The sequence below is a fragment of the Guyanagaster necrorhizus genome (assembly GCF_019112545.1).
Source record: "Guyanagaster necrorhizus MCA 3950 unplaced genomic scaffold BT62scaffold_11, whole genome shotgun sequence".
Taxonomy (NCBI): domain Eukaryota; kingdom Fungi; phylum Basidiomycota; class Agaricomycetes; order Agaricales; family Physalacriaceae; genus Guyanagaster; species Guyanagaster necrorhizus.
The window spans coordinates 315,650-331,932 of NW_025064890.1; the positions used below are offsets into that span (position 1 = coordinate 315,650).

General features: G+C 46.6%; 2 protein-coding genes across 2 annotated transcripts; both read right to left on the bottom strand.

Moving 5' to 3' along the window:
- Positions 1-1,051: 1,051 nt before the first annotated feature.
- On the bottom strand, positions 1,052-5,100 carry BT62DRAFT_1019685 (ATP-citrate synthase; the record flags this gene model as incomplete). The annotated part of the gene is made up of 7 exons (XM_043178257.1): positions 4,832-5,100; positions 4,465-4,781; positions 3,608-4,415; positions 3,368-3,555; positions 1,575-3,315; positions 1,274-1,524; positions 1,052-1,219 (listed from the first exon to the last, which is right to left on the bottom strand). Exons 1-7 carry the CDS (start codon positions 4,842-4,844, stop codon positions 1,052-1,054), a joined length of 3,486 nt encoding a protein of 1,161 aa, XP_043040251.1. The 5' UTR covers positions 4,845-5,100.
- A 163-nt stretch (positions 5,101-5,263) lies between these two features.
- BT62DRAFT_919347 (uncharacterized protein) lies at positions 5,264-6,231 on the bottom strand (the record flags this gene model as incomplete). Its single annotated transcript, XM_043184154.1, has 7 exons — positions 5,264-5,485; positions 5,538-5,563; positions 5,606-5,618; positions 5,908-5,935; positions 6,080-6,117; positions 6,154-6,183; positions 6,205-6,231. 7 exons carry the CDS (start codon positions 6,229-6,231, stop codon positions 5,264-5,266), a joined length of 384 nt encoding a protein of 127 aa, XP_043040252.1.
- Between the last annotated feature and the right edge of the window lie 10,052 nt (positions 6,232-16,283).

Below are 16,283 nucleotides of genomic sequence, written 5' to 3' on the forward strand. Positions count from 1 at the left end.
CTAGTATCTTAGGCTCCACAGATATCCCTCTCCACATTTGAGGATCCTTTCTACATCTTATCCAATGTCTCTTTGATGATAGCCCCACTTGGCCCCAATCTATATCTCACTTTTACCTCAGCCTCATGCCATCCTTGCCCACACTTACAGGATTGTCTCAATCTCTCACCAATCATGTCTTAAATTGTATCTCTCATATGTGGCACAATGTGTGCATCCATTTAGCTGAGAGGATATGGGCAGAGTACAAACAGAGCATATATCTGTCTTCCACCAAAATAAAAGTCAACTGGAAATCTATCTCCTTGCTGTGTAACACTCTCTTGACTTATGCCTACTGATATAATACTGACAAGCTTCATAATTATCTTTACTTTTGATTAATGAGCCACTGAGGTAGATTAGTTTATACTTATTTACTTGAGCTGTACTAGCATAGATAGCCAATTTATACTGTTTCACTGTTTCTGTTAAACTTTATCACGTGATGAGATCACATCCACAGTGCACATGCTGCTTTATTTATATGAAAAAATGGTGATATTCCAACTCGTGCTTGGTCTGACAAAAAATTCTTCACTGTGTTAGGCAGAGATTTCAGAGATCACTCCACCAGAGCTGGAGGAGCAACATTCTATGCCTCTCTTGGTTTGTTGGAATCAATCATCTAGGCTCTTGAATGCTGGTCCTCAAAGGCCTGGACCACTTACATTTGAGATAATCCTGCATTACAAGCTGAATTTCAGCTCGCACATTTACATTACCACTATTCATCATCTTGAACATTTCTCTCGTGGCCCGTTCATATCTTTTCGAACCACTTCCACCTAAAGCAATATAGCCGTTCGCGTACCACAACAGATTGACGGGCTTGGAACTATTCTAAGCCTGCCTTTATAGCTACTTGTCGTCGAGTGAACTGCAGAGGTGACACAGCCACTGCACAAGCTACAGTGTCAAGTCCATGAATGTATTGCAAATGAGTCATCTAATTACTATCTAAAAGCACAAAGAAAGCACAATAAAAGAAAACTTCTCAATCCACCATCACTCACTGCATCCTGCCTAGTACCCGCGGTTGGTTCACATCTGCCATATTAATAAAGATATCATCTGCAGGGTGTCGGTATAGCGGTGCCCTCAGTCTCTTCTGGTCGAGATGATGTCCAATGAATCCGATACTTCTACCAAGCACGAACAGACCGTTCAATGTACCGATCTTCAATGCAAATCATTATTAGTCTATATTCCCGAATAGGTATCAGGCCCTTACCTTGATGTACTCATCTGCCTCTTCCGGTGTGAATGCACCACTATCCCTCAATAGGTCAACAAAGCAAACAGCAATACATCCATCCACGTTCAAAATCAAGGTGTCCTTCTTACTCGTCGTGACCTTCTCTACGGCAAGAGCATAGTCGAGCAATGAGTGGCTAGGGAAATTTTTGCGAACATACTCCTTGACAAGCTCAACACGCAAATCAGGGTTGTTGACACTCTTGATCTTGTGTCCAATACCCGAGACTAAACCCGACATCAGCGCTCTATCAGATTCTCTAAAAACAAAAACTCACTAAGCTTGTTTGCCTTCCTTGAGTTGTCAACAAACTCCCGCGGCGTCAAACCTGTATCCCGCGCGTTGCTGAACATGGCAGCAGCTTCATCGAGGGCACCACCGAACCGGCTACCGATCGTCAGCAGACCAGATGCCAAGGACGAGATCAAGTCCTTGCCCGCTCGCGACGCGACAATAGTGTTCATAGCCCCAGACACGGCCGGTCCATGATCCGCAGTGAGCATGAGGACCATCTCGATGAACTTGGTCGCCCAAGGCGGCAAGCGCCTCTTGAACCACAACAAACTGACAACACCACCAAGCCCGATATCCTCTTTGAAGACATCGCTGATTCTCATACCAGCATACAACAGCTCCTGGCCCCGCTCGTCGGAGATCGTCGAGATGAATGCAGCAGGTTTTCGGATCAAGCCCAACTCCTGGGCCCACTTGTAGTCCATCGGAATAACAGGCGGGTCCCTCTCGGGCTTGGGAACAACAACGCCCTTTGCGACGAGCGCATCATACGTCTCCCGCAGGACAGCGGGCAACTCTTCAAAGGTATCAGGAACGACGAACCCAGCTTCCCTCATCGCGCGGTTCTTGGCATCGGCAGTCTCGAGGTCTGAGTTGGCCATACTTCCGGCGTGACCGAATTGTACTTCGGTGGTAAACATCTTGGCGCAGGTACCAATGGCCCATGCAACGACAGGTTTCTTGATCTGCCCGTTCTTGACGGCCTCGATCACGCGGTACTCTTCCACACCACCAACTTCACCGAGAAGGACGAGCATCTTGCACTCAGGATCAGCCTCATAGCGGAGGAGATGGTCGATGAAGGTGGTTCCGGGGTACCGGTCACCACCTATAGCGATACCCTCATATGTGCCGTTCGTCGTAAAGGAAAGAATGTTGTTCAGCTCGTTGGACATACCACCCGACTTGGAGACATAACCAACCGAGCCAGCACGGTAGAGTTTGGATGCAATGATGTTGTCCATCATACCACCCGAGTTTCCGATTCTGAAGCAGCCAGGCTTGATACCTCCAACAGTGGCGGGTCCAATAATTAGCACGTTACGCTGCTTGGCTTCCCAGAGAATTTCACGGGCATGTCTCTCAGGAACGCCCTCAGCAATGAGCGCTATGCTGCGAATGCCGGTGTAACCGCCCTTGAGAATCTCCATGGTGCTGCCGAGCACGGATCGGCTACTGGCAAAGTTGACGACAACATCGACGTCAGGATGCTTGGCAACGGCCTCACCAATACTCGTGTAAACAGGTAGGAGGGTTTCCTTGGTACCCCAGTAGAACTTTTGGATGTGGTGACCACCGAAGGGATAGATCATTGCAGCAACACTGGGCGTGGAGCGGCCGCACGAGTAATCAAAGTCAAGCATGCCCTGGATAGCACGGGGCTGGAGACCATAGACGAAACTCCTCGTGTGCTCATCAAATGGCCTGTAGCTAGGTCGGGAAGTGGGAGAGCTGGTGTCAAAGTGGACGATTTGGTCATCAGGTTGGGTGCGCTCGCCAGATGGGTGGATGGTGCCGATTGCAGAGGGTTCGGACGTGACGGTACCAGAAACAACGTGAGGAGGAGTACCAGGGGCAGTTGCAGGAACGCTCTTTGGTGAGTGTGTTTTCGCAATGATGCCGAGAGCAAGAGGAACGATCTCTGTGATGTGGGTCTCGGGACCAAAGACACGGATGGGAACACCAAGGGATTCTCCGAGCAGTCTCATTGCCTTGAGACCTTCCTGTGCGGAATTGAGAATGGATCATACCCACGCTGAACGGAGTTGGACGTACCTGGTAGTTGGGACCGCCACGTCGGACAAAGATCTTGACCCCAGAGTTGATGAGTTGTTGCTTGTACTCCTTCAGAGCACGAATGATACCCTTGAACGTTGCAACGACATTGGTGAAGTTGGCGATACCACCGCCGATGATTAGAATCTTGCCTTCAGGCCGAGGGGTACCACGAGTGATCAAATCGACTGTGAAACGCATTAAGCAGGCAATAAGCCGATTCCGATGATCGAAACTCACCAAGGGTTTTGGCATATTCGTAGGTCTGGCCCTCGGTAGGAGCACCAGAGTATTCCCCATAGTTGGCAAGTTCATGTGCAAACCCACAAGCGGCGATGGCATCACTGTAGACGACACTGGCACCACCACCTGCAACCATGGTCCAGACGCGACCCTCGGGGTTGAGGACGGTGAGTTTGAGGGATGCACCGGTAGAGGCATCAAGCTTCTGGATGTATGCTTCCTCTTTAGTGAGAGAGCGACCGAACGGCGCGGGAAAGATCATAGGGGGTCCACGGTCAGCAGTGACCTTGCCGCCCTTTTGCACGACGGCAGCGCCGTCGTAAACGCTGAGGTCACGAGCAATAGCCCACTTTTGTCCGCAAATGCTCTCTGCTGTCTGATCGAGTTTGGCGGCCATGTCCAAGTAGTGTATTTCGACATTTCCGCTCTTGCTCTCCGACGGACCGAGACAGATAAGAGGGTTGATCTCGAGGTATGCAAAGTGAAGGTCGACGTATACCGAGTACAGACGAATGAGGAAATCGACGAGGGCACTCTTTTTCTCTGCAGGGACGTGGGTAAGGAGAGTGGCGGCAATGGTCTCTTTTGAAGGGAAAGTGTTGGGTTCGGCAGACGTAGGGACTGGAATGTCGAGTTTGAGGGCCTTTGCGTCAACATCGCCGACATCGACACCACCTTCGTGGGTAAAGAGGATGCTGTCGCCTTCACGGGATGAGTTTATGCAGACATAGTATTCAGTGTTGGAGGGGTGGGGAAGGAATGGTTCGAGGATGAAAGATACGAGCGGCCCGGAGACGGCTTCGACCTGGGAAATCTTTTAGCATACGGGTATATCGATAAGGTAGTGGGCACACCCTTTGAACCTTGCCAGCCCTGTCACCAATCCAGGCCATTGCTTCGTCTATAGTCTTGTTGAGGGCGAGCAGACCGGCCTTGCCTCGACGCTTGATGAGCTGATCGGGCTTCGCGACGAGCTTGACGCCCGACTCTCTAGTCCAAGCAGGGAGCTCTGCTAAAGGAGTCGTCTGCTTGGTCTCCTCATCAAAGAGGACCTGAGCGACGCGAGGAAGAGTTGGGGTAGCACTGGTGCCTAGCTGAATGTTAGAGTCGATTGTAGACACACGGGTGAGCCAGTATGATAGCAGGAGCTTTGCATCGTATTCGCGAATGGCTACAAGGACGGTGAGGAAGGAAAATGGGGGGGAGAAAGAAAGGACGTACGTTTAGAGGACATGACAGCAGTGGTTCAATCTTCTTGTTGGCTGATCTGCATTTATATAAATTTTGCCTCTACGCCGGGCCCCCAATTTTCCCACGATCGAGACTAGCGTGGATGTCTTGTTCGTTGGTTGATCTCGTACGCCTCTGTTTCGCGACCTTGCAGTCTGATTTATATTATTTTTATTCTGGTGCAGGCTGGTGTCGAGCAATAAAGCTACTCATCGTCGTACACGGTCCGGGGCATGCGGAGGGATAGAGACAAAGGATCAAAACTGATGTCCGAATGAATGCGGTTTTGTATGTGGGTGGAACGATTGGGGATGCCCACCCGAGTCCAGTAAATGTGTTAATTATACAATATCCAACATTCACAAATAAAAATACGCGTCATATATCGTGTCGTCGTCGTCGTCGTCGCCATCGCCATCGCCGTCAATTCGTAGTTTCCTTTTCTAATTCGTCGTCATCCTCATAAGGACTGCTCGATGCATTGATCCATTCGCCCAGCGCCTCTCTCTCCTGCGCGCCGAGCTTGCTCTTCTCCTCTTTGCTTTCGCCTTTCTTGACTGTGCTCGTTTCATTTGCATCCCAGTCCTCTGTAGGATGGCGGGCCAATGTCGATTGCAATTTCTCGCCTTCTGACATAGCACGTGTCTGTAATATTCAATATCAGCTCTAACAATACTTCGTGTTCCCTGAGGCGTACCACTGAGTGACGAGTCTGAGATAACCCTGCGTAATCCGTGTAAATGTTTCCCAAGATAGGAAACGTACCAGGCAGGCTGTCCTGACAACAAAGCAAATTGCTACAGACAAGGAGAATGCAATCTCAGACAGTCCGATGTGGTCGTCCAAGACAAAGAGTCCAGTTCGGAGATTGCCAAATCCGTTTCGCGTGACCGTGAGACAACCCTTGCGCCGCCTACTAGTGGTAGCACCGTTCTCTCTCAGACGGAACGTATCCCTTGTCTACTAGGGATCTTACCAACACAGTCTGGGCCTTGGGGAGCAAAATCCGTCCAACTTGCTCTTATGGTTTTCCGTCGCTGAGGATGATTGGCTCATCAACGGCACACCGCACTCTCTTCTTCTAACGATATGCATCTAACATGGATTTCATCGTACAACAGCAAACCGTAGTACAAGTCGCAATGAATCAAACATCATTAGAGCTACGCATACATCCTATCATCAAAGTGGGCTTTACTCAAGCAACATGAAACACGGAACATCCAACCAAGTACTTACTTTTCTTGGTAGTTAGGCGTGCTGATGGATGATCGAACCTTGTCGGGGTTATCAAGATTGCAGATGCTACTCACTGGTAGTGACTCTGTTTCGCTTTGAGAATCCTTACCGGAATATCAACTTACTGGAGGATGAAATTTGATCGTTGACATAAAGGCGTGCGAGCATATTCACACGGAGGAAGAATCAAGGCATACGTCAGCAAACCACGACTCACCCCATTGGATATCAGATACGTCGCATTTGGGAGGAAAGCTTCGCTCGAACGTTGAGGACCTCCTGATATGTCCTCCAGTGCCCCATGCTGACCTTACTTCAAGCAGGATGTATTTTTTTCCTTGACCATAGTCGTCACAACGCACAAAGCCAAGCTCTCAAACGCCCTCTTTAGATCGACTCAAGGATTCGGGCAGGAAATTAGGTGTACGAGAAGACAAATAAATGTGCTAAGAGCCTCTCGTAACGCAAATCTAGGCGCTAAAGCGAGGCACCGTAGCTAGGATTTGCAGAGCAGTCACCGGCAAGACTCCATCAGCAACCAGCAGCGCAACAACTTCCTGGCATCACTCTTGCCAGGTCCGGAGCTTTGGCACAGTAGGAGTCTTACTCGAAACGAGCTTTCCGGCGATCAGAAGAACCACGAAACACAAGAAAAACAACGTACAGGAGCACTCGCGCTCCTAAGACTCCTTCATGGCGGAGGAACAGTCTTGATCAACTTCTCCAAAGGACACGACGACTCGCTCGTATGCTTCAGTCCTTCTAACCACTCTTATGTTCAGGTATGCATCTGTTGCGGGATGACACAAGTACCTGATGTCAACCTTATATAAGAATAGACAGTTTTGTCCTGAGTCGATGGTCAACTGTCTTTAAGCAATTGACCATCGTACTCAGGTGAGTAGTAGTCATACGTACCAACTGCCTTTAAGCAATTGACTATCGTACTCAGCCTGGCCGTTATTCACTGTGCAAAAATAACCTGCCTGCAACAGGTCATGGGCCCTGTGTTTTAAGGTCTATTTCATTTTTTTTCATCTTTGCATCTTGCTTGTGCCCTGCTATCTCTCTATCAGTCACTTCACTACTGAAACAATATCACCACATACATCATACCATCCTTTGACACAATCAAAAAGGGCTTTGACAACCTAAATGCCTCCAATTATGGCAAGTGGGAAGAAAACATGTCAGCCCTACTCAAAACTTGCCATGAGTACCTTATCACCATTGGCCATGACTCTGAACCAGAGTTTGCAGACCCCAAGAAGCCAACATTGTTGGAAATCCTCAGTGGTGCACAGGATAGACTCCAGGCTGGTAAGACCAGAAAGAATGAACTCCTTATTCTACAGCTCCTACAGAGCTCATATTTATACTCTCCAGGCTTGTATCTAGAATTTACTACAACTTTCTCTTGAGCTTGAGCTTACTCATCAGCTCTCAGCATGATGCCGGATTGCTCTTTCTAGAACTTTTCAGCAAAATCTCAACACTCCCCTTCAATATAGCATCCTGCTGCAATATTCCAGAATATCCCAATATATCCTAAAATGTTCCAATACCCCAATATACCTCAAGTCTCCCCTTGAAAATTGAAATAGTCTGAAAATTCCCAATTATATCCCAAGACTTGTGATCATTTCCTATCCTCACCCATGCTGCAGGAGCCCCAAATGCTACTTACAGCCAGCTGATCCCAATATCAAGCTAGCCAGACTCAGTCTAAACCACAGCAGAAACACATTCCTACCAAGGGGCTTAAGAGAATCCACAAAAATATAACCAATTTTCCACCAAAGTTGCCTCAAAAAGCATATTCTCTTTCTTCATTATTGCTCTGCACAATGTTTGCAGTGTTGGCACTGTCATTCCATTTTGTGTGACAATCACAACTAATATGGCCAGTCTTGCCACATGTGTAATATCTGATGTTCTGCTTCAGACTGCTTAATCTCTTTGATCATGGGATCAGAGCCATTGCACTAGATGCACTGCCCCTTCTTCTTTCTTCATCAATCAGAGCATTTGTCATGCTACTCATAGTAGATAATGAATAAGAGCAAATTAAGAAGTCGAGATATCATAATCAGAATCTAATCATGATGCCAGATTGCTCTTTCTAGAACTTTCCAGCAAAATCCCAACAAACATACTAGGAGAAGAAGGACTGAAAAGACTGGAAGGAGACTCAGATATCAGCTGCTGATATAATCTATCTCTACCTTGATAAATCCTAGAAGGTTCATATCAAGAGCTGCCTTGATGATCCAGAGAGAATGTAGGACACATTAAAGGCACACCATCAGCAAAGAAAACCAGCAACTCAATTTGTAGTCTATAACAGCTTCTTCAATCTCAAGAAGGAGACAGAAGAGTCACTTTCAGCCCTTGCCAGTTGGGGCACTCAAATCATGAGTTGTATCCATGCTTTGCACTCTGTGCATTTTAGTCTCCAGCAGTTAAAAAAAGAGCTTCTTGTTATGGCCCTGATTCATACACTCTCTCAGCCTGAATTTAGAAACTTTGTCATATCACTATTCCTTCTCTCTGATAAGCTCACTCTCAAAGGACTCCACACTGCATTTTACAATAAAGAAAACAATCAGAAGCTGCATACTAGTGATCCAGCAGTCTCTATTGCTCTTAAAGCTACACCTTTCCATTCAGCCATGAATCCAGCTACCAACGCTGCTGCAAAATGTGGATGGTACCTTTATGAGAATCATGCAGAGGAAGAGTGTATAACCAAGAAGCTCTCACTTAAATGAGACCATAAATATGCTGCTGACTGTACTGCTGGGAAGCATCATCACAAGAGGGCTGAAAAGAAGGATTCAGAAGCTGCTAACTCTGCAGAGACAAAGGAGAAGACTGCTAGCCAAGCAAGTACTGATTTATCATCATCTGCCATGTCTCATTGGAATACCAATACAGGTGCTTCTCATTATATGACCCCTCACCAACAATAGTTCTAACTCTATGCTCTACATGTTATTTTTATTCATCTTGCAGACAATTCAGTCATCCATTCAGCAGAGATTGGATCAGTAGTACTAGAGCCAGAAATTCAGAGGGAGAAAGGCTCAGTGGTGGAACTTTTTGACATACTACATGTACCAGTATTGAAAAGTAATCTCTTATCACTCTATCATCTCACATGAGAAAAGGGATTCAAGATCTCAATTGCTGAATCAGATATCACTTTCAGCCAGAGTGAAAAGGTTTGATTCACTTCAACTGTAAATGAGAGCAATATCAGCTATGTCAATGTTACCACATATTCATTCTCAAAATTGGCCACTATTATTGCAAACTCAAGCTTCACAAGTATCTGCCAGATAGATAACACACTTTGGCATAGATGTTGCTGTCATTGAAATATAGACACTATATAGCACATGCATACAAAGCAGCTAGTAACTGAAATGAAGTGAGAGTCAGATCTCTCAACTGATCCTATCTGCATATCATGTGCTATGATTTTCATTCCTTTTCTTCTCTTTTCAACCCCTATTTATGCTTAGTCAGAGTGCCAGAACAAGCACCTGAGACCATGAGATGGGAGCTTAGTCATCACAACTGGCCAAGCCTGCTATTGTCTCTCAATGTAACAATGTTGCCTGATGATGCAGTCAGCCTTTTATGTATGGTAATGATGCCCTAGGACAATGAGCACAAAAGACAGAGGGATACATAATAAGTATGTAGTATTATTAGCAGAGTCCTGTACAATATTTAAGGAGCTCATCCTCACTGGTAAACTCCAGCTTCAAGCTAAAGTTTATACATTCTCATTCTACTCTTGTGCTAAAATCACACAAAGCCTTGAAGCATAGGGAATCAACATATAACACATAAAAGTGGACTCTAATGGAAGGCTCAAATGTGAAGTCATATTAGCTTATCATATGTTAGTTGGTCACATGCAGCTTGAGCCTAACAATTAGCTTAAAGCTATTACTTTCCTTTCTCAAGCCCAATTGTCCTGAGAAACCGAATGCCTCCAGCAACTACTGCTGACCTTAATTATGACTTCTTTAAGCTAATAGCTTCCATCATTGGAATGCTGCTCAGACTTCTAGCCATCATCACTCTCTGTCAAGGATGACAATCAGTCACAGCTTGGATAGTCAGGCACTATTAGGCATTCCAATAGATCTGTACCATCCTCTAAAATATAACCTCTGACCTACTATTTCATGACATTTCCGCCTCTGTCAGAACATCCTTCCAGCTGCAGGGACAATCTGTATCTGAAGCCAGACCTAACAGCCTGAATTTAGGGAGCTCTCAAGAAGAGGAGAGACCCTGATACCTCTCTCAATGACACAGTAGAAATCGCCACCCTGCTCTCACAGAATTCTGAAACCCATAGACCACGAACATTATCCAGGAGCCCAAGGAGGTCCCCAATGATGACCATTTGAACCATCTCACTGTTAGGAATGTGCCAATCGAGTGGGCTTGAGTGCACGCACAGAGTCCAGTGGAGTGCATGGGCATTGATGAAGCTATTGGCAATGTCACCCTTGAGTCAGAGCCTAAGGATCTGGATGGACAGAATGGAGTTCTGTCAGAGAAGTGAACAGGAGTATTCTTCAGAGCGGAATCCAACGGATGAGATAGAGGGAGGTGAGTACGAAGTGTAGATGGCTTATCCAAGTTGATATTTGAACTGAGTAGCTACGATGATGTACATGGCTTTATATACTAATGGTAGCTAATTCTGAGTCGGGTTCCATTGGGTTCCAGTGTCGGTATTCATTACCGAGTTCGGGGTCTAGATATTACAATGTGAAATACAGATATGAAATGATAATGGTGAAATGAAATTAGTAGGTAATGGGAAGCAGTCAGAGTCTGGTGGGTGGTGTGATTGGATTCGTGGTTGGTTGAGATGACATGGAGGCTGGTGGCATGCACGTAACAGTATCCCCCTCTTAGCATTCTTGCCCTCAAGAGTGCAGATCCCATTGGCCGATGGGGTCACATGGAAGATTGTTAGTGGCCATGGGAGTTTTTTCAGCTTGATCTGAAACCACCATCTTCATCTATGTCATTGCTCATGCACTCCCAAGCCTTTGGTGAGGGGATCCACCCCCAATAGCCCTGAAGAGGCCAAGGAATTGTTTTGTCTGGAATGGCGAACCACGAAGGAAGAATATATGGAGGCCGTGGAGAGCCATTTGGAATGGCAAGGGGAGTGGGAGTGGGAGGAAAGGGTCCAGACAGACCATATGGCCCAGGAGGTGTGGAAAAAGGAGCAGAAGGAGGAGTTGGAGAGGAAGAGGGAGGAGGTTCAGCAGGCCACGGAGAGGCAGACTAAGGAGGCAGAGGAGGTGTTGAAAGAGGCAGCTCGAAGGGAAGCTGAGGAGAGAGAGGCCACAGAGTCAGTGGTGAGGGCTGAGGCTGAGGAGGTAGAGCCAGAGGGGATGATTGCAGAGGATGGGTTGCAAATGACCCCTGCAGAGGCCGTTGATTTTTGGCTGCATCGGGTGTTGGCAGAATGGTTTGGTCCTGGCCCCGGTCTTTGCTTCAAGAAGGTGGCTTGCCCTATGTCTCTGGAATCCGATGATGAACAGGACAAGGGGACTGAGGGGGATGATAAGTCCAAGGAATCTGAGAGGACTCTGGAGGGGAGGAAGAGGATGTGGAAGGGGAAGAGAAGGGCAGCGGGTCTGGCAGAGAAAGGCTGTAAATGCAAGTTTAGGTTGAGGAGCATAGTGGATGGCAGTGGGACAGAGGTGGTTGTTAGCCCTAAAAAGCAGGCAAAGTTGGAAGTGGCAGGACCGGCAGAGGGCAAGGAATTGTTGGATGGTGAAAGTAAGTGTCTTGGTTTTCTTTCATGGCTCAACTTAGCTTTTTTGTTTTTAGAGAGTTGTGTGCACTGTCGTCAAGATGGTGCTCAGTGTTATGCACACCTGGTAACTGAAAGCGCTGGTTGAGGGCAGACTTGCTCTCGCTGTAAGATCAAAAAAACCACCTGTTCGTTCAACAAGGGAGTCACTGCGAGCGAGGTGATCAGCAGTGTGGAGATCTCTGCCGGTCTCCACCAACTTTCACAATTGATACACAAGTTGATGTATTGCGTGGATGAGTTGGTGGATGAGGTGGCAGATGTTCGCGATACTGTGGCAGGTCTTCAAGACGACTACAGTTCTAATGATATGTCGTCTCCTTCAGAGCTGTTTTTGGAGTCCAAGGTGGAGGCCTGGAAGAAGGCCTGACTGATTTTCAAGGATGAGAGAGATCAGAAGGTGGAGGATCTTTGGGAGGCGATGTTGAAGAGGCTGGATGAGGATATAAAAGAGTTGAAGGAGCGAGGAGAGAATTCGGATTCTGGTGCGGGCCTATCAGGTTCCACTTCTTTATAAATATTTTGTATAAAATATATATAGAAAAGGGTGTTGGATGTTGGTGGTGGAAAAAAATGTAAATGCAAAAAAATTTTTGACTTTGAAAGTGTAAGAAGGGTGATTGATCAGTGGTAATTAGTGGTTAGAATTGAAATGGTAAGATGGGGCAATGGTGGTGTCTAGAGTAGCACTGTATTAGGAATGGGATGTTTGAATAACTTTGGACAAGGGTCCTGGTTTGTCTGGGTATCGGTGGTGGAATTCTTCAATAAATTCATCGGCAGAGAACTTGGAGGCCAGTAACCAAGCAAATTCTTCGTTGATACCTTCGTATCCTAGCCACTGGATTTTGTACAGCAGTGGGCAGTGGAACTGGCGGTCCAGTTTAGAGTCGAGGATTTGGGCTATTTCAAAATGTTCTTCTCCATCAACTTTGACTGAAGGCGGTGGTGGTTAGATTTGGTTAGGAATGGTGTTTTCTTCTATGGGTTTCAATTGTGACATATGGAAGATGAGGTGAATAGACCGGAGGTCTGGCAGAAGCCTCAGGGTAAAGGAGTGGGTACCAGATTGGGCTATGATTTCGAAAGGACCAAGGTATTTCTCTGAGAATTTTCTAGTTGGGTGGGTGGTTTTGATATGTTTGGAGCTGAGATAGACCTTGTCTCCCACTGTGAACGAAGGTGCTGGAATCCGATGCTTGTCTGCTTGAGTCTTGTAGCAAGACTGGGCTTCAGAAATTTCATCCTTCAGTAATTGATGGAGTTCATCAAGGTTGACCATGAAATCTTGGGCCCGGGCAGAGGCGATATCCCTTTCAGAATGAATGGTGATGTTGGGGTGGTAACTCTTGTTAGCAAAGAATGGGGAAATTCTGATGGACATGTTAGAGGCATTATTGTAGGCAAATTCAGCAATGGATAAGAGGGTGTCCCAGTTGTCCTACTGGTAGGAGCAGTAGATGCAGATGTATTGTTCCAGAGTTTGGTTTGCTCATTCAGTTTGGCTGTCGGCCTTCAGATGATAACCAGAGGTAAGGTGAAGTTCTATGTCAAGGGCTACAGCTAAGGCGCAAGTAAATTAGGAGATGAATTCAGAGCCGCGGTCGGATGTGATGTGACTGGGTACCCTATATTTGGAGAATACGTGAATAAGGAAAAGTTGGGTGAGCTCCACAGAGTTGATGGTGTCATGAGTGGGATCCTGGTAGCTTGAGTGGAAAATGATACTGTTCTCAGCCCAGTCAATCAGTGAATTGTAGCAGGAGAGCCAGTTGTATTTTAGGATAAGATTACAAGACAAATCCAGAGGAGTGACATAGAAGTCGATAGGAAAGGTGTCTCTAGATGGGAAACAGATGGGGATGGTTGTGATTTGAGATATATGGCTCCTGATGGAGCCATCAAATAATCGAAGTTGCACACTAGAGATAGTTTTAATGGGGATTTCATTGGCAGCTACATATTTAGTGTCAACAAAGCAGTGGCTAGAGCCAGAATCAATAAGGGCAAGAAAATGTAGGATGATACAAGTTGGAGAACCATCGAGTTCTGTAGTAGTCGGCAATTCTGCTGAGAGGGGAATGTGAAAGGAGTGATTGGAAAGGGATGTTGCATTGAGAGTGATGACCTCCAGTGTGCGAATACAATCGATGTAACCCTGAACTCACATAGAGGAAACAGGGTTGCTTCCTAGTTTTCTGACTCTGTCGGGGCCAGTTCTATGGGAGCAGTATCGACTTCTGCTGCATGCCCCTTGGCAGAGGCTGCTGCCTTCCGCTTGTTGCAGTCCTCAGTCTTGTGTTTGGCTCCACAGAACATGCAAAGATTGTTCTGGCGTCGGTGGTCTTTTTCTTCCTGAGTAAGATGGCCATCTTTGCCCAGCTTGTCAGCATAGGGCTTAGAGGTGGTAGATTTTGGTGTGGAGCTGGAGTCTGAGGAAAATATGTTAGATCCCTTGGATTTGGGATTGGGGAATTTATTGTCCCAGTTTTCATGGGCAATTTCGGTCTTCCAGGTCCAGTAGCGAGCATCAAGTTCTTGAGCAAGGAAGCGCATATCACAAAGGTTGTTTGGCTTCCCATGGTGTGCCATGTCATCCTTGATATGAGTGCAGAGGCCATGGTAAAAGGTATAGTGGAGAGAGTTATCTCCATACCCAATTTATGAAGCATACTGGTTGAATTGGACCATATACTTCATGATCTGATCACCATCATGCATCTGAAGGTGTTCTAATGCATCTTCAGCATCTCTGATAGCATCAAAGGGGCCAAAGTTGCTATGAAGCTCATCTAAGAAGGCTGCATAGGAGAATTGTCAGGCTGATGGATTCCATGGATTGGGGTTAAGAATGTCTGGTTTGAACCAGTTGAGCGTGGTGCTAGCCAGGAATGAAATGGCGTAGTTAACTTTGTTAGTGTCTATTGCAAACACGGTAGGTCTGTCATTGAAGTTCAACTGAAGGGAGACAATGAAAGCCTTCAGTTTGTGAGGGTCAGAGCCATCAAATGGTTCTGGTTCCTTGACCTTGGTACAGATAGTGGCTGGTTTGGGGTTGTTGAGGGAAGTGGAGACTTCTCGTAACAGGTTCATGAATTTTAAGAACATGTCCTGCTAGTTTGGATTGTTACTTTCTGTGGGGCCATCGATGCTACCTGGGCCATTGGGATCACCTGGTCCTCTTAGTCCACCTGGAAAAGGGTTTGGTGGATTGCCAGCCAGTTCCCGTCAGATGGAAGTATGAGTAGAGGTGTCTTCATCTCTGCTCTCTGAGTCTGGGCTGTCTGGATTCCTATGGTTGTTGCCCAGGGATAAGAGGTCTATTGGGGGGTCAGTTCGGGCACTATACATCAGGCTGGCCTGTTGGGCCCCATTAGTTGGAATGCTGGTGGTGTCAAAAGAGTTAGGGGAATCGTTGTAATTAGGTTGACAGGCAGTGAAGCTAGAGTGATTGTAGATTTTCCTATAGGAAGGTTGTCTCCCACTAGAGGCTGATCCGAAAAGGCCTGGTTGTTCCTTTGAGGCAGATGCCGGAATGTCTTCCATGGAAAACATGTTTGGATGGGTGAGCTGTCTTTGTTCGGGATTGGTCTCTGTGGGTTCGATAAATGTGGTGGACATGATAAAATTTTCGACTCAAGGGTTTGAGTTCAAATATACTGTTAGGAACATGCCAATTGAGTGGGCTTGAGTGCACACGTGGAGTCCAGCAGAGTGCGTGGGCATTGATGAAGCTATTGGCAACATCACCCTTGAGTCGGAGCCCAAAGATCTGGATGGACAGAACGGAGTTCTGTCAGAGAAGTGAACAGGAGTATCCTTCGGAGCGGAATCCAACAGATGAGATAGGGAGGAGTGAGTACAAAGTGTAGATGGCTTATTCAAGTTGATATTCGAACTGAGTAGCTATGATGATATACATGGCTTTATATACTAATGGTAGCTAATTCTGAGTTGGGTTCCATTGGGTTCCAGTGTTGGTATTCATTACTGAGTTTGGGGTCTAGATATTACAATGTGAAATACGGATGTGAAATAATACTGGTGAAATGAAATTAGTAGGTAATGGGAAGCAGTCAGAGTCTGGTGGGTGGTGTAATTGAATTTGCAGTTGGTTGAGGTGACACAGAGGCCGGCAGCATGCACATAACACTCACCTCCAGCAATTCCATCTTCTCTAATATCTCAGAGATTGGAAACTATGCTTAGGACTCTCTTGATGCCACTTGAGTGACTTCGAGACCCCAGACAACCTCCAACTCCCTCTATGATTCCCTCTATGCTACCTCTGAGTCAAGCCTATCTGTCAGTTGGTTGGGGCACAAGAACCCCTATGGAAGAGAC